This window comes from Dreissena polymorpha, chromosome 6, assembly GCF_020536995.1.
Source record: "Dreissena polymorpha isolate Duluth1 chromosome 6, UMN_Dpol_1.0, whole genome shotgun sequence".
In the NCBI taxonomy this organism is placed as follows: Eukaryota; Metazoa; Mollusca; class Bivalvia; order Myida; family Dreissenidae; genus Dreissena; species Dreissena polymorpha.
This window is the reverse complement of record NC_068360.1, coordinates 2,241,832-2,263,501: the sequence shown is the minus strand read 5'-3', so window position 1 is coordinate 2,263,501 and position 21,670 is coordinate 2,241,832. Positions and strand designations below refer to the sequence as shown.

At 36.4% G+C, this 21,670-nt stretch overlaps 1 protein-coding gene across 1 annotated transcript in view; it reads right to left on the bottom strand.

Annotated features, from left to right (window-relative positions):
- Positions 1 to 19,981, bottom strand: part of LOC127834129 (unconventional myosin-XVI-like) — a 165,942-nt gene extending 145,961 nt beyond the window's left edge. The window contains exons 1-11 of the mRNA XM_052359758.1: positions 19,974 to 19,981; positions 19,470 to 19,597; positions 17,587 to 17,657; positions 15,720 to 15,863; positions 14,592 to 14,700; positions 14,181 to 14,302; positions 11,940 to 12,065; positions 4,500 to 4,631; positions 3,864 to 4,057; positions 1,555 to 1,649; positions 506 to 633 (exon numbers count right to left, since the gene is read on the bottom strand). Of these exons, the coding sequence (XP_052215718.1) occupies positions 506 to 633; positions 1,555 to 1,649; positions 3,864 to 4,057; positions 4,500 to 4,631; positions 11,940 to 12,065; positions 14,181 to 14,302; positions 14,592 to 14,700; positions 15,720 to 15,863; positions 17,587 to 17,657; positions 19,470 to 19,597; positions 19,974 to 19,981 (1,257 nt within the window). The remainder of the gene's footprint in view (positions 1 to 505; positions 634 to 1,554; positions 1,650 to 3,863; positions 4,058 to 4,499; positions 4,632 to 11,939; positions 12,066 to 14,180; positions 14,303 to 14,591; positions 14,701 to 15,719; positions 15,864 to 17,586; positions 17,658 to 19,469; positions 19,598 to 19,973) is intronic.
- Between the last annotated feature and the right edge of the window lie 1,689 nt (positions 19,982 to 21,670).

Genomic DNA, 21,670 nt, shown 5'->3' with positions numbered 1-21,670 from the left:
GACCCCAGAGGAAGTCTTGTCAGTATAGATTCATTGGCCCAATTAAAAAGTAGGTCAAGATTAATCTCAAAATGATATCAAAGATTTGCAGCAAGCTGTATTAATGTTAGACAAAGCACAGCATTTAGGTAAGGCAAGATTTTTGAAGACTTAACTAGTCCAAAAATGTGTTTACATAAAAACATATTCTTAAACTTAAAACAACAAAGTTACTGATTTACAAAAGTTGTTAAATGCTAATATATATTTTTGCAACATTACTACCTTATGGATATTTCCATATCCCTATGAGATCTAGTAATCATAAGCCCTGGTACACATTGTTACCTATTAAGGGTCTTCCATAAAGGAGACGCTTAAATGAAAAGTTATTATTAACACATACAAGCAGAAGAACTTATAAGCAATGGTAAATCAAATGAAACGCTCACAATGAGGCAGGTGATGAAAGTAGTGATGATAGGCAATTTCTAAGCTCTTTCATTATAATTATTACTGATATTACCTTTTTGCTACCCCCTGATTTCCAGATGGCCACGGGTTCATACATGGATTCTCCAGCAGTCTCCTTCTTATCATCAAACTGGTCTCTGCCCACTTTCCTGGTGGTCCCCCTTGGCTTAGTTTTTGCTTCTGAAATATAACGGCAAACTGGAATTTGCAACAACAAGTTTAAACTCCCCCCTAGTGATTGTGTATGGATAAATTTTAATCCATCTGCAATCACAAACTGCACCATGTGCTTTTAATAAACTAACAAACAAAATCAACATCCTCTTTTGTAATTAATGCATGGTTAAACATCTTAACAAGTGATGTCCATGTATGGTGATTGGATACTATATAAAGATAATTTAAATATGATTGGCACTTCATTTACAATCTATAGGGGTGCTCCATCCAAGTTAAATTTAAAAACTGGGAAAGTAAAACAATGTTCCAACAGTTATAACTCTTATCATAAATTGAGCTTTATTTTTATGTTCAATTGCTTTAAAATTGTTTTAAAAAATTAAAATAAGTTAAAACATTACATATGTGTCCAAAGGGCACGGGTATCTCCACATTCCATTCATGTCTCAAAACTCATACAAAAACCAAGCTATTTTATGGTCAACTTTGAATGTTAACCTCTGATTGTTACCTTGACCTTTCAGGTAGGGAGGTGATACCCATCACACACCATCTCCCAATGGTGGGCATCTGTTATAAGTCATTTCAAAATTGAATGATGAATGACAAAAGTTTCAGTCCGTAAAAACTGCTTTATGCCAAAAATTTACCTTTTACCTCTAAGTTTGACATAGACCTTTGGCGTAGATAGATCCATGTTACACAGACATGTAGTCTTGTTATATATTACATTGTGTGCTATGTTTTATAAATATATGGCAAAGTTATGGCTCCAACACAAATATTCAAGCATATTTATGGCCATATTTGACTTTTGACCCTTTAAGTGTGATCTTGATCGTTGAGGTAGGGAAGCTGAGTGATTAAAAACAAGAAAGGGAAGAAAATAAAATATCACACTGTTAGAATTATTTCTTGCACCTTGTTCATCCAAGTTCGAGAAGGCGACATACTCGTACATGGCCTTGGCTTCCTGCAGCTCGTCTTCCTTTGAGATGGTCACATGACGTGTACGTCTGCAATAAATGAAAACAAGCCATAGCAATGCAGCGCTTTACATCAACATTAAACCTTTCCCACTCAGAAGCAAGCTGAAAATGGCTACAGGAAAACCAGCATAAAGCCAGAACAGCCTGCAAGTAATTTGCACAAAGCCATTTTTACTTTGCCTCTGGGTGGTACCTTCCCATTTAAAGTGATAACTGCTTGGATAATTGTGAGGTGTGCCGTGCCTACAAATTGATTTTTAAACACCAATGCATTGCATTGACACCCCCAAAAGGTTGACCCAGGCTTCAATAATTTGTAATGTTGCTTTAATGTTTTGCTGTATGTTTTGACCTGTATTGTTTAGGCAATTGGTCCATTGCCTTTAATAAAAGAACAGCGAAAGTGAGCAAGAATATATTTCCCAATTATGTTTCTTGAGTGTAATATTTCCAATATTTATAAAAACAACAATAAGAACAAGAGATGTGTTTGTCATAAACACAATGCCCCCTATTGCGCCGCTTTGAAGCAATAAATGTGACCTTTGACCTTGAAGGACGACCTTGACCTTTCACCATTCAAAACGAAACATGCAGCTCCATGAGATACACATGCATGTCAAATTTCAAGTTGCTATCTTCCATATTAAACAAGAGCTGTCAGAGGACAGCGCGCTTGACTATTCGAGTGCTTTACAGTATAACGTAAGCCATCATGGAGAGGGGGGTATTATGTGGGTGTGTGGTCATTTAATAGATCATCTTTCAAAAATAAGACAAAAAAGAATAACAAAAAAATTTGGGGGGGGGGAGATTCTGGGGTGGGGCGTGGGGGATGGTTTGGGTAGAGTACATTGTGGTATGTCAGGTAAGTGTTGTTTTGTCACAGCATGAATCAAATGAGATCATAAATAAAGAAGTTATGGAAATTTAAGCAAAATTTATTAATTTGACCTTGAGAGTCAAGGTCATTCTAAGGTCAAGGTCAAATTCAACTTGCCAGGTACAGTACCCTCATGATAGTAAGAAAGTATTTGAAGTTTAAAAGCAATAGCCTTGATACTTTAGAAGTAAAGTGGACCTCAACACAAAATTTAATAAATATTCAAAGTTACTAAGACAAAAAAGGGCCATAATTCTGTTAAAAAGCCAACCAGAGTTATGAAACTTGTCTTGTACAGTCCCCTTACGATAGTTAGCAAGTTTTCCAAGTATACCAAGAGATGTGTTTGTCAGAAACACAATGCCCCCTACTGCGCCGCTTTGAAGCCATAAATTTGACCTTTGACCTTGAAGGCTGACCTTGACCTTGACCTGTCACCACTCAAAATGTGCAACTCTGTGAGATACACATGCATGCTAAATATCAAGTTGCTATCTTCAATATTCAAAAAGTTATGACAAAACTTTAACGGTGGTTAAAGTTTTAGGAAAGAAAAATACAATGATATTTGACCTTTGACCTTGAAGGATTTCCTTGACCTTGACTTTTCACCACTAAAAATGTGCAGCTCCATGAGATACATATGGATGCCAAATATTAAGTTGCTATCTTCAATATTAAAAAAGTTATCAAACTTTAACCTAGGTTAAAGTTTTGGGACAGAATGAGGGAATGACAGAATGACAGACAGTCATGACAAAAAACAATATACCCCCGATCTATTGATCCAGGGGAATAAAAAATTGCATAAACGTTAGTTTCAAGCACTGACATAAACAAGAGCTGTGTTTGTGAAACCCAATGCCCCCTACTGCGCCCCTTTGAAGCCATACATTTGAACTTTGACCTTGAAGGATGACCTTGACCTTTCACCACTCAAAATGTGCAGCTCCATGAAATACACATGCATGCCAAATATCAAGTTGCTATCATCAATATTGCAAAAGTTATGACCAAGGTTAAAGTTTTGGGACAGACACACACATACCATGACAAACCGACAGACACATACCATGACAGACAGACAGGCCAAAAACAATATACCCCCGATCATTCGATCCGGGGGCATAAAAAATGTATTGTGGATGTGGTGTTCGGCTAATGACAAGGAGGTCATGGATTTAATCCCCTATGAGGTAGGGCTCTCTAGATCTCCACTAAAGACATCTAGTATTGGTTCTACTCAAGAAACAGATTTAAAAGCCTTTCAATAAGCATTTAGCTTGCGATTCAATCAAGCTAAAATAAATAGGTTTAAACTAAAATGGCCTAAAGTTTAGTTTCAAACACTGACATACACAGTCTTGCTGTTGATCCTGAACACAGTGGGTGGAGGTGGGGGCGGGGGCCTCCCAGGGGGCAAGGGTCGTAAATGGGTCACATCCTCAATCTCGTCATACACGCTCTCTCTGTGATCCGATATGTCCTCATCTGAGTGGACAAGATTTGTCTTATCCTTGTCCTCGGTGACAGAACTGTTGTCAACTGTCTGCTGCAACAAAAGGTGACTAGTGGTGAATGTTTATTCCGGTAGAGAAAAAATAGGCAGCTTTCCCTGAATACTGGTAATAAATATTGATTTCAACACGATGAAACATTATTTTATTGTTCAAAATAATCATGTTAGTTTTTCAACAACTGCACTTTCTTTTTACATTTATCCATCTAATCACATTGGTAACACACAAAATTTAACTCACAAATCAACAACAAGAAATAACTCTAATTTAATAAATGGAAGGGTTATGGTTCTTGTGCATGGCCTTTCTCCTCATTGATATCTATACACCCATGAATTTTATGTTGAAATTGTGTATAGTTTCTGAGATAAAGCCCTGCAAAGTTTGTGACAGACAGACAGACTTGCAAAGCAATATCCCTCGGCTTTTAGCCGGGAATTCAAAAAAAATTCAAGTTGTCTGCATGCAACTTACACATTTTCTCTCTGCTTTGATGAGAATGGCTCTGATTTCATCGGAGCAGGTGACTGCAGACGGCTTACTTCCCAGTGAGTCCACAATGTTAGGGTTCGCTTTCTTCTTCAGAAGCACCTCTATTGACCTCAACTGTAAAACAAGTCACTTCAGGATGTTTTTTTATCCATATTAATGTATGCTCTATATTCGAGTCTCTCTCTGGAAAAATGGGGCTTAACAAAATTGCCTAACTTGTCGTTCCACTAATCAGGGACCACTCTTCCGGTCTTATCTGGATTTTTGCCAAGAAAAGAGGCTTTCCGCCTAATCTGGATTTTTGATAAGAAAAAGGCTTCCTTAAACAAAAATTCCATAACAGCGGAATTAAAGTGTCATCATCGATAACCTGTGTTGATACACATGCACGAAGACCCGTTTTTCAGATAGAGGCTTATTTCTAGGTTTGATCCAATGCCTGTTTTCTTTGCACAACATAACACAACATAAGCACTGCCTAGTGGGTGCAGACTGCTCATCTATTTTTCTTTTTAAAGGTGAAGGGACCTATCTCAATACTTCAATCAAAAAGGGGGGTGGGGTGGGGTGGGGTGGGAATGGGTGTAAGTGTGGGTGTGTGGTCATTTAATACATTATCTTTTAAAAATAAGATATAAAATAAAAAAAAATAAAAAAAATTTTTGGGGGGAGGGGGGATTCTTGGATGGGATGGTTGGATGGTTTCAAAACTAAAATAATAATAATAAATATTTGTGTTTTTTGTGTTGTTTTTTTTTTAAGGGGGGGTCAAGATGGGTTGGAGGTGCCGTTTGGGTGGGGGAATAAGAGTGAGTGGGGGGTATAGTGTGGGGCTGTGGTCATTAATTAGATGATCTTTCAAAAATAAGAAAAGAAAATGAAAAAAAAATGTGGGGGTGTCTGGGGTGGGGTGTCGGGGATGGTTTGGTAGAGTTTTTGTGGTATGTCAGGTAAGTGTTGTTTTGTCAAAGTATGAATCAAATCTGTTCATAAATAAATAAGTTATGGCGATTTTCGCAAAATTTATTCATTACCTTGAGAGTCAAGGTCATTCAAAGGTCAAGGTCAGATTCAACTTGCCAGGTACAGTACCCTCATGATAAGAAGAAAGTATTTAAAGTTTGAAAGCAATAGTCTTGATTCTTTATATATAAACGAATAACAACAGGCATAGCATGTTCCTTATGTTGATGATAGATAACAATGCATTATTTGTTGTAATAAACATGTTACAACAGGAAAAGCATGTTCTATATGTTGACAATATAATATTTTGCCTTGACTGTTAATTGTCATGAACGTTTAACAACAGGCAGAGTATGTTTTATATGTTGACAATAGGAAACCATGCCTTTACCGTTGTCATGAACATATAACAACAGAGCATGTTGTATAAGATGATAATAGCGTACCATGCCTAGACTGTTGTAATGAACATATAACAACAAGCAGAGCATGTTCTATATGTTGACAATAGAATACCATGTCTTGGCTGTTGTCTTGAACGTGTGACAACAGGCGAAGCATGTTCTATATGTTGACAACAAAGTACCATGCCTTGGCTGTAGTCATGAACGCATAACAACAGACGGAGCATGCTACATATGTTGGCAATAGAATACCATGCCTTGGCTGTTGTCTAGTGTGTATAACAACAATCGGAGCATGTTCTATATGTTGACAATATAATACCATGCCTTTGCTCTTGTCATGAACGTTTAACACTAGGCGGAGCATGTTCTAGATGTTGACAATAAAATATCATGCCTTGACTGCTGTCATGAACATATAACACCTGGTAATAAATGTTGTATATGCTGACAAAAAATACCATGCCTTGGCTGTTGTCATGGACGCATAACAACAGGCGGAGCATGTTCTATATGTCGGCAATAGAATACCATGCCTTGGCTGTTGTTTAGTGTGTATAACAACAATCAGAGCATGTTCTATATGTTTACAATAGAATACCATGCCTTGGCTGTTGTCATGAACGTTTAACAATAGGCGGAGCATGTTCTATATGTTGACAATAGAATACCATGCCTTGGCTGTTGTCTTGAACGTGTGACAACAGGCGGAGCATGTCCTATATGTTGGCAATAGAATACCATGCCTTGGCTTTTGTCTAGAGTGTATAACAACAATCTGAGAAAGTTCTATATGTTGACAATAGACTACCATGCCTTGGCTGTTGTCATGAACGTTTAACAATAGGCGGAGCATGTTCTATATGTTGACAATAGAATACAATGCCTTAGCTGTTGTCTTCAACGTATAACAAGAGATGGGGCATGTTCTGTATGTTGACAATAAAATATCATGCCTTGACTGCTGTCATAAACATATAACACCTGGTAATAAATGTTGTATATGTTGACAAAAAATACCATGCTTTGGCTGTTGTATATTGTGTATAACAACAATCGGAGAATGTTCAATATGTTCTATATGGGGGATATAATTATTGAATGTTTTTACTGAACTTCATTTTTTTATCTGGCATAACTCATGATCTGACAGACTATCGCAAACACATTTATATGGGTAGATTTCACATTTAATTTACAAATGTAGCATAGCCTCCTTCCAAGTTGGTGGATGGGGGAGTTATATAGGACTTACTATGTCTAGTTATTCTGTCTGTGTTAAACTTAACTTGAGTAGAATGTAACATTTAAATATGATGGTATTTCTAATATTTTAAATTGAGTCGCATTTATAAAATAACAAGACTAATTTAAAACCAGATATAAAAGACTGAGCATGGCAGGAGTATGCACTTCTGTGGTTGCATGTGTTATTCCACTCTAATTTGGAGGCATATATTATAATAATTGGGTACACCCACCATTGTGATAAATGACGAGAGAAGCTAAAGAAATACCAGCAGATTTTATTTTAGTTTTATTTTGCAAATAAGTGCATATATTATAAGCACAGATTATTAATGCAAGCCATAAATGTCTAGTCAACTTTGCCTTCATATAGATGTTTTACCGGTATGTGTTTAACATATATGTGATGTGTTCTATATATTTGATGATGTTTCAGTGATAAAGATAATCAAATAATTAGTTTTGATTCAATAAATTGCTTTGAAAAAAATTAATAAGATTACAAAAAAACATATTTGATTGTTCTTGAAATAATGGTGTTTTTAAACAGAGACTCAATGCTGGTTTTACAAATAATGAACATAAAAATATATTTCTATTGTTAAAGTATAATTGCTTATACTTGTCAAATTGTTGCATAATGACCGAATCAATCGATGAAAAAAGTTATGTTTTGATATTCCTATTTTATTATTATGTTGTATAGTTTGAGCATTATGACTGTATATTGTTTTGTTTCCAACAGATAGTTCGGAACAATGAGCTAAATCAACTTTTTTTAAAATGCTTTTTTTTACTATCTGTGTTATATATAATTATATAGTGTTGGCCTTAATTCTTATTTTATTCCAAAAAGGAAGTCTTTAATAAGGCGTTAACAGGAGAGAGAGTATATAGATATTTTATTGTAAAAGTTTGAGCCAAATGACTGTCTATTGTTTTATTTCAGATAGATAGTTTGGAACAAGGCCCTTATAATCTGTATTTTGAATGGTTTCTATTACTTTTGGTGTTGTATATAATTGTGCAATGATTGCCTTAATACTTTCTTTTGTTCCAAAAAGGAAGTGTTTAGTAAGGCGTTTACAGTAGTACATATGTATGGCAATGTTATAATGTAAGCCTAATGACCGTCTATATTTTGTTTCGGATAAATAGTTCGGAACATCAGGTGTTAATAAACTATATTTTGAATGGTTTATATTAATTTCTGTGTTGTAAATAATTTTATAGTTTTTGCCTTAATACTTTTTTGTTTTAAATAGGAAGTCTATAAGGCGCTAACAGTAGCATATAAATATGGTGTTTTTATGAAAAGCAAAAAAAAACACGCACTACATTTAACCCTTTACCACTTAGATACGTATTTTGACGTACCTTTTAGCCTCTTAGAAAGTTATATTTAATAGAAGACCATGCTTACTGGATTCAAGTTTTAAAGGTTTCATTTCCAACCCTTAGATACTGATGAACAGCAAACAGCATAAAACTTTAACAGACTGCGAGTTACTCGCAGGCTGTTCTGGTTTTATGCTGTTTGCACATAGCAATTTTCACTTTGCCTCTGAGTGGGAAAGGGTTAAGCTGTAAATGTTGTGATTTAATGTGACTTGTTTTGTACAAAAAGCCTTAAGAAATATTAATTTATATGCACAATATCAGTTATTCATGCATCTTGCAAGATATTGTATCTGACCAGGTCTGGTTACTTTTCAATTAAAGCTCAGGTTATAATTTATTACAAAAACATAATGCATCACTTTACAGACAACAAAAAAGACCATTTGGAGTTTGTATTTACAGTATCGTAGAATAATTTTTTTTCTGTTTTTTATTTATCAAATTAACAAATTGTCTTTGAAGTTGATATTTTACTTGAATGAGAGAAACTGTACATTATATTATCAAAACGAAAGTATTGTTAACGAATTTTGCCTTTGGACAACACTTGTTTTATTTTTATTGTTATATCTTAATGCATGTACGATATTTACTCAACATTGCAATTATCAATATTTGTGTTGTTTTTTATTAATTTATAATTCTTTTGAGTACTGTTGGTTCTGATTAACATATGTTTACATTACAACCATGTGATGTATAATGGTTTTCTAAAATCTAATATTTAAAATAAAATCAAGTGTTACATTTATTTAAAAAAAAAACAAGACCGACATAAAATACGGATAAGAAAGGCTAAGCATGCCACAACATCTAGTGACATGTGATGCAATCTTCTGCTGAACTTGTGAGACCTTTATTATTTGGTTGACATTTAAACACATGTTCGCAACAGGGAGATTTTGTATGCCCCCCTGATCGAATGATCGGGGGTATATTGTGTTTGGCCTGTCTGTCTGTCATTGTATGCATGTGTCTGTGTGTCTGTCCCAAAACTTTAACCTTGGTCATAACTTTTACAATATTGAAGATAGCAACATGAAATTTGGCATTTTGAGTTGTGAAATGTCTAGGTCATCCTTCAAGGTCAAATGTCAAATATATGGCTTCAAAGCGGCACAGTAGGGGGCATTTTTGTTTCACAAACACAGCTGTTGTTTTCTATTTGAATGGATTTTGTTTATAATTTCAAAAAAAAAGTTTGGTACTTAACAAATAAGTGCATATATAACTCAGATAGATAATTATTGAAAAGCCGTACAAATCTAGTCAGTTTTACGTTTAAATAGATGTTTGATGTTGTGTAATAAATACATTGTATGTGCTGTTTTGTTAAATATATATATGTGATGTTGTGAAAGTGAAATGTATAATGCTGAATATTAATTATTACCTAAGTTAAATTAAGCTCAATTAAAAGGTGTATACATTAGTCAAGCATATGGAATTTGTTTTGTGTGCATCCTTCCCAGACATATTTTAAAGCAAATACAAACAAGTAAACTAAAAACGCTTTAACAGCATGAACACCAAGAACACCACAAACAACTATAATATTACAATATCACCATGATCGTATTTATTGCTACAACATCTGCTGATATTCTAGCTGAAACTACCATATTATTTTACGTGAATAACAATCATTAATACATTAAAAGAGCACAAATGTTACTTCAAAACTGAACTTGTTTTGTAATGACTTTCATTCACAAGCGTGTGTTCGCTTTCCCGGCCCGAAGTCGCATAATGTGACTACCAAGATTGTGTCCATGCACTCCTTAATAATAAACTGACTAGACTGCGAATTTATTCACAGTTTTTGTAATACAGTGTCAATTCCTACGTAGTTAAGTTTTAATTGAAGATATTTAAATTTTTACAAAGATTACATTTAATTTTGATTTAGTCTCCATCTAATTGTGGCGTAGATGGTGCGGGGTGGGGAACTGGTGTACACTGGGAAAAAACACCTGTCCAGTATGTAATAACCATGCTTAATATGCTGATATCATGCCCATACTTCACCTGTTGTTATATGTTCATGGCAGCAGTCAAGGCATGATATTCTATTGTCAACATATAGAACATATTTCACATGGTGTCATATGTTCATGACAGCAGTCAAGGCATGATATTCTAGTGTCAACATATAGAACATATTTCACATGGTGTCATATGTTCATGACAGCAGTCAAGGCATGATATTCTATTGTCAACATATAGAACATATTTCACATGGTGTCATATGTTCATGACAGCAGTCAAGGCATGATATTCTATTGTCAACATATAGAACATATTTCACATGGTGTCATATGTTCATGACAGCAGTCAAGGCATGATATTCTATTGTCAACATATAGAACATATTTCACATGGTGTCATATGTTCATGACAGCAGTCAAGGCATGATATTCTATTGTCAACATATAGAACATATTTCACATGGTGTCATATGTTCATGACAGCAGTCAAGGCATGATATTCTATTGTCAACATATAGAACATATTTCACATGGTGTCATATGTTCATGACAGCAGTCAAGGCATGATATTCTATTGTCAACATATAGAACATATTTCACATGGTGTCATATGTTCATGACAGCAGTCAAGGCATGATATTCTATTGTCAACATATAGAACATATTTCACATGGTGTCATATGTTCATGACAGCAGCAAAGGCATGGTATTCTAATGTCAACATATAGAACATCCTCTGCCTATTGGTTATACATTCATGACAACAACCAAGGCATGGTATTTTATTGTTAACATATAACACAAGCCTTGCCTGTTGTTATACGTCCAAGACAACAGCCAAGGCATGATAGTCTATTGTCAACATATAGAACATGCTCCGCTTTTTTTTATACGCTCGTGACAACAGCCACGGCATGGTATTCTATTGCCAACATAGAGAGCATGCTCCACCAGTTGTTATGCGTTCATGACAACAGCCAAAACATGGTATTTTGTTGTCAACATATAGAACATGTTTCACCTGGTGTTATATGTTCATGACAGCAGTCAGGGCATGATACTTTATTGTCAACTTACAGAACATGCTCCGTCTGTTGGTATACGTTCAAGACAACAGCCAAAGGCATGGTATTTTATTGTCAACTTACACAACATGCTCCGTTTGTTGTTATACATTCATGACAACAGCCAAGGCATAGTATTTTGTTGTCAAGGTTACACATTACCTGGTTAGGGAAACACATTTCCTGGTGAAGTTAAAACATTACCTGGTTAAAGTTACACAATACCTCGTCAAAGTTACACATAACCTGTTTAATGTTACACATTACCTGGTAAAGGTAACACACTACCTAGTTAAGTTTACACATTACCTGGTTATGGTAACACACTACCTAGTTAAGGTTGCACATTACCTGGTTAAAGCGTGCAGCCACATGCAGGGGAGTCCAGCCATACCAGTCTAGCCTGTTCACATCCACATTATATTTGAACAGGGCTTTCAGGCAGCTTCGATAACCATTGGCTGCGGCAATGTGCAACTTGAAACAAACAACAGATAAACTGATGAGAAATGTAGTACTGATTGATATCACAAACACTGAAGGTCTTCAAAATTTGAAAATATAGAATTATCTTTACAACAATACCCATGGACACACAGATTTTCTTTTCAATTGGCTTATAGAATAAACAAAAAAGTTAATAAAAAAAAATTGCCTTTATCAGGATTTGAACCTGGGACCTCTGGAAGCAAATGATAACATAATGCGCCACAGACGCTTTAGTATACTTATGCAAAACATAAATATGTTAGTGCTGAACATATTTTTCAAATTAATAACAAACATCTTTCATATTTTATTTTATCCATTTTGAATGAAGATTATCTTCATTAGTGATCGAACATAGTTCAACATTTTTCTTCTTCAGAAGTGGTATTTCACTTGTTTGACCATAACTTATACATTCTTTTTTTAATCTACAACAATAATTTTGGAATTCGTCATTTTACCAAACTGTGAACAAGTCAATTAAATACTTGTTACTAAAGCTTGCTAACATTACCCTAAACTATTGAATTCTATAAGCATCCACAATATGCTGGGATTGTCACTACGTTCAAACTTAGCTGTCTTGGTGTCCATGTTGAATGGGATACATGTAAGTGGCAATTTATATAAGTGAAATAGTCATTTATCAATTTAAAACAATTTCAGTATGTAAACTTATCCATTTCCATAACCTTACCTACATATGTTTATGCATCAGTGTCAGCTGAATATTGGCAAGCTTTAGCAAGTCCAAAAAACAAAACAAAAAGCCTTGCACATCTAAATGGAAATGACATATTAAACGTTTTAATTTAATCGCTTAAGACATATGGAAGTAGTTTGCTCCATAAACTTATAGCATCTTATGCAGATAAAAAAAACAGACCGACAACCAAACTGTAAAACTTGAATTTGAGTTGCGTTTTTGGAAAACTGGGCTTAATGCAAGTGCTTCAAGTATCAGAGTACACTGCAACGCCGATATATCGCGGTTGGTGGGGTCCAAAGATCTCGAGCGCGATATATTGGGCGCGCGATATAACTCGGGAAATGTCTTAGACTTAATTGCATTGCGGTTAATTTGTCAAATTTCCCCAATTATTTCATTTTATATACGGCGCTGCTACATATTTGTATAGTTATAATTGCAAACCAATTCTACAATAAACATTTTCATAACAACATACGCATCTGTATTTATCAAATAAACCAAAATGTAAATTATATTTTTTATTTTTTGTACACTCGCTCGCGAATCAGCTTAAAAGAAGAATTCTTGCCGTAAAAAACGTAAAAAATATCATTGTGCATAGTTTCGAATTTATCCTTATAATTAGTCCTAATGAAGGAACTGAAACAGCGTAACGGTAACAATACAGTGTGTTTGAATTATATTTTATTAAGAGGAAATGTCAATGCCACATAACTCGCGAGATAACGCGGTACTTTAGTTGAAATTTAAAACAAAACTTTTAATGGAAATTATATTATCTCAATGTTATACGCGCTAAAAAGAAATTATTAACAAATAAATACACCCACACCAATTTTCGCGCGCTTTTTATCAGGACAAAGAAATTCATGACCAGTACCGAAATCTAACTATTTATATACAAGTAAACTGCCATTATTACCTCTGCATTGACACTAATTGGTTATTTCTTAAATGTTAAAAACAACCCAAGCCGCGTGTAAACAACACTGTCACTAATAGACTTTTTCACACTTCACTGCGTGCCATAATAAGCCGCGAAATATAGGGTGTTAATACTAGCTAGAACCGTTTTTTTTGCTTAAGTTAGCAAATTCTCATATTAAAACATGTCATTTAGTGATCATGCTCGTGGGATTTTTGGAAGCCATAGCCAAAACGCGATATATTGGCGTTGCAGTGTAGTGTCCGCGCAGGCTAATCTGGGATGAAAATTTCTGCATTGATAGGGTTTTTGTAAGTGATTTCCTGTTAACAAAAAATACCATAAAAGCAGAAAGTGCCGTCCCTGATTAGCCTGCATGGGCTAATCTTGGATGACACTTTACACACATGTATTAAGCCCTTTGTTTTTAGAACAACCTCTTAAACATCCAGCCCTAGAGTCATACCAAGCTAACCCCCTCTTCATTAAGCTGGTTGATGTCTGCGGCCAGTGGCAGGCCCTTGATGTTGTTTAGCATGTCCCGGGGACGTATCTGGCGATGCTGATGCAAGCTGTCCACTGTCATACCTGCTATGCATATGACAATATGAACCCTTTACCACTCTGTTATTCACTTTGATGGCTTTGTAGTAAATTAAAGACCTTTCATACTAGATTCATATTTAAAGGGCTTCATTTCAAACCCTAAGATACCAATAAGCATCAAACAGCATTAAACATCAACAGGCTGCAAGTTACCTTCAGGCTGTTCTGGTTTTAGGCTTGCTGCATAAAGCCATTTTTATTTTACTTCTAAGCGAGAAAGGGTTTAGAAATCACCTTAAACTGTTAATGAATATGACCACCGGTAACATACCAATCTGCTCCAGGTGTCGTTGCATCACAGATTTCACCTCAGCACCTTCAGCTGCCAAGTCAAGAGGAAAGAAGCCGTCAACATCAATAGCAGCCACATTGGCACCATTCTGAAATTGTAAAAATAACGGCTAATCAGGGACGACACTTTTACGCACATGCATTAAGCCACTTTTTCCAAGTGCGAGGCTCACATGCATGTGTATAAAACACTTGAAGCTGTCACAGGCTTTGAACCAATCAATGACACAACTAGAAAATGCAAGAAACTACTTTTTTTTATGGGTAAACATCAGGTAGACTATGGCAAATTCATTATAATGTAGCATAGTTTTGCACATTAATGAATCTGATGGTACTTCTGGTTTAATTATGATAATATTTACTTCAAATGCAATGTTAAGGCCAGAGATCTAAACAACAGGGGCTACAACTTGACAAGAAATGCCTTCCCTATCCTGAATCAAGTCTATTTTTGTAATTTAACACCAATTAAACTTTTATAACTCAATTATTTTTAGCCCTCTTGCTAAAACATTGCTATTTTTATAATCAAATTATTTTCTAGTATGTCCAGACCAGGCCTTTTGTTGTGCCAGACATGGGCACTGCTATTAATATTGAGCGTTAATCTGTGGAATAAATCAAGAAGGTACTGTGAAAGCAACTTTATTTGTCAGACAATAATTATTTTGAATTCTTGTTGGTTTGATCAAACACAAAATCAAATATTCAATGAATGATTGCAAACAATGTCTTATAAATCTGACATTTTCAAAAATGCACAAATTTAAGGATTATGTAAATTTTACATATCCACATAATTTAATCTCAACAAAATTTAATAAATCCAGTCAACTCTGCTTGTACCGAGATTAAAAGGTTTATAGTCCATTAAAAATAATATTGTTCTGAGTGTTAAAAGTTTATAGTCAATTCTAGAAAGATAAAGCTAGCGTAAGATTGATCATAATACATGTATTACAAATGAAGTGGTTTTGAGTGAAAAAAAAACACCTTTGCATTCACAACAGCTGATGTCCGATTAAAATGCATTTAAATATGTTTCCCTATACTGGAACTTTAAAATCTAGCGCAAACATGGGCAACTCATTTCTCTGTGACTCACATTTAGTAAGAGCTGTGCCACTTCCACACTGTCACAGGAACATGCTGTGTGTAACGGCGTCCACCAGTCGTCATCGACAACATTCACGTCTGCTCCACTCTGTACCAGCATGTCTGCTGCAGACACGTTGTCCTCCATGGCGCACTGTCAAGCAGAGAAGAAGGGCGGTCATTAAGGGGAGATAATTAACCCTTAACCACACAGAAGCAAAGTGGAAATGGCTATGTGCAAACAGCATAAAACAAGAACAGCCTGGGAGTAACTCGCAGTCTGCTCATGTTTTATGCTGTTTGCTGCTCATCAGTATCTAAAGGATGGAAATTAAGCATTTAAAACTTGAACCTAGAAAGAAAGGTCTTTAATTAAATTTAACTTTCTAAGGGACTACAAACCCCTCAAAATAAGTCTCTAAGTGATAAAGGGTTAACAGACAATATGAGCCTCGTTCTGACAAAACAGGGCTTAATGCATGTGTGTAAAGCGTTCTCCCAGATCAGCCTGTCCTGTCTACACAGGTTTATCAGGGACGACACTTTCTGCCTTATCTGGATTTTTGTTTAGAAGAGACTTCCCATACAGGAAAAATTCCATAAAATGGGAAAGTGTTGCACGGGCTAATCTTGAACAACACTTACACAAATGCATTAACCCTTTCAGTGCGGGAACCGAATTTTAAAGGCCTTTGCAAACAGTTTGGATCCAGATGAGACGCCACAGAACGTGGCGTCTCATCAGGATCCAAACTGTTTGCTATTCTGATACAGGGGTGTCAATTGTCCCCAATTTGAAATCCTGAAAATTAAGCCGTAGGATAAAGGGAAGAGAGGGCCCAACCCCCCGAGCCCTAGCTTATTGTTCTTTTTTTTAATAGTCTTTCTAGGTGCAATTTCTGGTGAGTACAAAGGAAATATTATAAACCAAACCATCTGTAACACCGCAGGTGTATTTGTCATTCTAAACAAATGATATTAAGAACTCCGAAATTAAATAAAAATCGACAAACCAGCATATTTGAAAAAGACTGTCCGAAAACATGTCGCGATACATCATTTGCAAATGAAATAAAATATGCATATCGTTTGACTGCAGAAAATGAAAACCAGTAACCAGTAAACTAGCAAATACGCAGTCAATATATAATTTGATTAACATATTGTTTTAAAATATGATATTGCAGTGCTTTACTTAGCCAGTGACTGCTCATGACAGTGCCAGCCGCTTACCAATCAGAAATCAATAAATAAAATCGGTACCAAGCGCAAATGTCCGGAATGCCTACGATGCCATAACAATATTCGTTCTCAAATGATCCCGCACTAAAAGAATTTTGTCCCTACCCCCCCCCCCCCCCCCCCCCCCCCCCCCCCCCCCCCCGCCTTTAACAAACTCATCAGATTTACATTCACCTCAATATCAACCCTGGACGGCTCAAATCCGGATTTCCGGAATAATCCGGAAAATTGACACCCCTGTGATAGTATTCTTTGAAAAAATAGAAGAAAATGCTAATTTTAGAAATTCGACATTTTAGCAGACGACAAATTTCCCAGCATGCAAAGGGTTAAGCCAAGTTATCTCATAAGGAGGCTCAATGGACAATATGAATATTAAATAAGTGTTACATGAAGAGAATTTGGTAGAGCGAAACTAAAAAAGCAGGGTCCTGTGCCCTGTTCCTTTTTTGCCACGGTTACCCTTCTTGCCCCTTTATGTTTGGCAACACAAAATAGAGAAAATCTGTTGAAATGAACATGTATATTTCAAAACGATTTAAATTAAAAGCTATCCAGTCTAACTTTCTGATTCAAAAAACTCTATCAATCAAACTAGCATAGTTATATCTATTGCAGACATCCTTAAACTGTACCTTGTGTAACAGCGTGGTCCCATTGCCAGTGAAGAAATTGGGATCACCACCTTCCTGTAGATGCTTAACAACTGAAAAAAAAACATAATATAGATACAGCTACAAAGACATAAATCCAATGCCTGAAGTGTGTTATGTCAAAGGCTGATGGTGAAGCAACCAGGAAAACTGCATGTCCTATATTTTGGCTTTTTATCAACTGACATGTTCAAATATTGCCCTGTCCCAGTTAGAAGATAAGCCTCAGGGCCATATAAGCAAAGATTGATACGGCCATCTTGGATCGTACTGGATCAAGATCTGCCAATTGCCAAATTAGCCAATGGCTACAAATAAGGAAATTTGGCTACAAAAAAATCCATCTGGCTACAAGGATTTCAACATAATAACCCATAAAATATCCTTAATAATAAGAATTCCGACATACATTGTAAAAAGTTAAATTTGGCCACAGAAAATTTTGAGCCAGAGGGAGCCCTGCAGAGCTACGTTCTATTACGGACCAAAAGGGGAGAGACAGGGATAACCCAAGATAAATACGTACCAGCAGAACGTCAACACATACACTAAAGGACCAACATGACAATAACATGGACAAACATGGCAGCGATATGGACTAAACACAATCTGCCAGTAAAAATGTGCCTTCCAGTTTCCAAAACATTGTCACGAACAGTATCCACTACTGATGAAGAATAGCTGCATCAATAAGAAACAAGCTCAAGGTCTTGATTCCGATCGCCATCATCTTCACAAGTAGATCAACAAGCATCAAAACCACCTTCAGAAACTGACGCTAAAAGAAAACAAAACAAAAGATTATTTTTCCTTCCACAGGAACAGGAGGTCGACATGGCCAATTGGCTCATTAATTTAGAAGAACTCTATGCGTACAAGAAAAGCATAAAGGAATACCAAAACACTGCAAAGAAGAAAGATTGCTGAAATTCAAAGGCAGCACAGTGTAAACTGGTATCTGGACCTATGCTGAAAACCTGTTACAATAGTGTCAGACAAGAAGAGCGGCTCAGCAACAATGGACATGACAGACAATTCCACCTGCCTAATGCTGGGCGATGTTCTTCCAATCATCTGGTGCATCAGGACAGGCATTGCAGACATGATGGATGATCTTGGAAACAGCGCTTTGTGTGACTCTTAAGCCAACCATCAGAGAGTGGTATCTGTCCCCTGATGCTAGGTACAACCATGTTATTGACAACTTAATCGTAAGCCAATCATCAGAGAGTGATAGCTGTCCCCTGAGGCTAGGTACCACCATGTTGTTGACAGCCTAATGCCAGCTGTCAGCTTGGGCTTGATTCTGTACTCAGTGCATGTCAGGATTTCTTGGTATATCTTGGTATCCCTGCACATGATTATTAAAGAAACCATTTGGGTTTTCTCTTTTCAGTTTGTCTTTCTGCGGTGCATATCAAACCAGATCTGGTCTTCTTGTGAGCCATTTCCTGACATAGATGGTTTTCCTTTTCATTTTATTCACCGTTGTAGAAAAATCAATTTAGCGACTTCCCTATTTCACTGTTGTAGCCTTTTTTTTAACAATCAGGATACTGTTTCCAATCTAAGCTTTAAGCAGTTGAAGCTGACATCTCATCATGTTACCTTGTATTTGATCTTATCATCTCATCGCCCATTGCATCATTCATGGGTCGAACAGAAAAAGCAAATTGAATTTCACGTTGCCTGTATTTATATGAACATCCGCTATTGTCCGTGTTAAGTGGTGTTCCTCCCTAATACTCAGTCATTTCAGGGTGTTCACATCATGTAGGTCCTTGTAAGCATAACATCATCTGTGTTAATTATTAGTTGTTCTTAAGTGATAGCCTGTGTTTTCTCCATGTTTACTGTGTTTGCACCGTCTTCTTGCTTAGTAGCTGTGATGGTAGCAATAAAATCAAACTGAACCAGCTTCTCCTGTGTATCAGCCGTGAAGGGTTTGGAGACAATCGTTAAACTGCCGTCATGGTCCTTGATGGTCCTGGATCTGAAATTTGTTCCCGGACAAGGACACACACAAACAACCAAGGCATATAATGGTCTGTTCCCGGACCCGACGGAATCTACATGGACCATCTGGGATGCTGATTATTTTTCCTGGAACCTCACAGATCAACAGTGGTTGCAAAGAATTTGCCAGATATGGTCCGTGTTGATTTGGCATCAATATGGGACTGGGGCTTTAAGCATTGGTTAGTTTAAACCTATTTATTTCTGCTTGATTGCATCAAAAGCGTACTGCTTATTAAAACGCTCTCTGGATAGAACCAGAACTTGGTGTCTTTTGGGGGGATCTGAAAAATGCTCCCACAGTGAGGATCATACCCATGACCTCCCAGTTGCTAGTTGGACACAATATTCACATTGCCATGGCGCCAATGAAGCATTATTTAAACTTTGAAAGCACCATCTGGTGACTCAAACACTATAAAACTGCCACTGTCCATCAAACCTTCAATATTTATTTTAACCTATCTATTTAGCTCGATTACATCGAAAGCCTGAGGCTTATATGAAATTCTCTCGAGTCAATTTCGTGGCGCTAGAACCAGTGCTTGGTGCCTTTTGGGGGAAATTTAAAGAACGGTCCGACTGTGGGGATTGAACCCTTGAACTCCTTGTAGCTAGGTGGACACCATATCCACTACGCCAAGGTATCCAATATTTGAGACTGAATTGCATTGTCTAACAATGTCATATGTTTATGGTTGCTGTTGACATACAATTAGAACATTTTCCAAACAGTTTTATATGCACCTTAAATCAAACAGATTCAAACATTTGGCGCTTTTATTCTCAACAATATAGTATTGTTACTAGTCAAAATTACTTATTAATATTCTAAGCAAGAAGGTGTTACAGTCTGATGTAAAATATAACAGACAGACAGACGGACTAGCGGGCAGACGGGCTGGCTGGCGTGTGGTTGGACAGACAGGCGGGCGGTCAGGCGAGCGAGCAGGCGGGCAGGCAGGCAGACAGAAAGACAGGCAGGCAGAAAGGCAGGCATGAAGGCAGGCAGGCAGGCAGGCAGGCAGGCAGGCAGGCAGGCAGGCAGGCAGGCAGGCAGGCAGGCAGGCAGGCAGGCAGGCAGACAGACAGACAGACAGACAGACAGACAGACAGACAGACAGACAGACAGACAGACAGACAGACAGACAGACAGACAGACAGACAGACAGACAGACAGACAGACAGACAGACAGACAGACAGACAAAAACACAACAACACAAAAAGAACATGTTTTTGAGTTGATTATTCTTCATAAAGTAACATACTATGTCAATATTTGAACTGAAATTTAAAAAGGTAAGTATTTAGAAGCTCTAGGTTATGTAAACAGATCAATTGAATGAAGATGTTTATATCATATTCTTACAGCCATATATAACATTCTCCAACAGTTTTATTGCTTTATTAAATTCAAATGGTCTTTCAAAAGCATCAAAAGAGCTAATCTTGTCTAAATTAAACCTTTCCTGAATTTGTTTGCAAATGCCCTCCTCCAGGGAGGAATCATAGAAAGTTTGTTGATATCATAAACAAAGATTTGAGAAATAACTGTTACAAATAAAGTTTGATCAAAATGCAGTTCATTTCAACAATTTGATTAGCAAGCTGTTATTTAATTCCAAGCCTCACCTGATATATTATAAAACAATCAGGCAGTATTAAACCAGGTTCATTCTCTATGTAAATAACTGTGATATGTTACAACTTTGTCTCTGTTTAACCCTTTACCACTTAGACAGGTATCTTGGCCCATTTGAAATTCCTTAGAAAATTAAATTTAATTAAAGGCCTTTCTAATACGAGATCCAGAGGTTTGAGTTCCAATCCTTTGATACTGATGAGCAGCAAACAGCAGGCTGTTCTGGTTTTATGCTGTTTGCACATAGCCATTTTCACTTAGCTTTTAAGTGAGAAAGGGTAAAAAACAGGCAGTAACCAGGTTCATCCTCTATGTAAAATCTGTGATATGTTACAACTTTGTCTCTGTTTAAACTTTGAAGAAACATCAGTATTTTCACAAGCTTTATAACTTAAATAGCAACATGG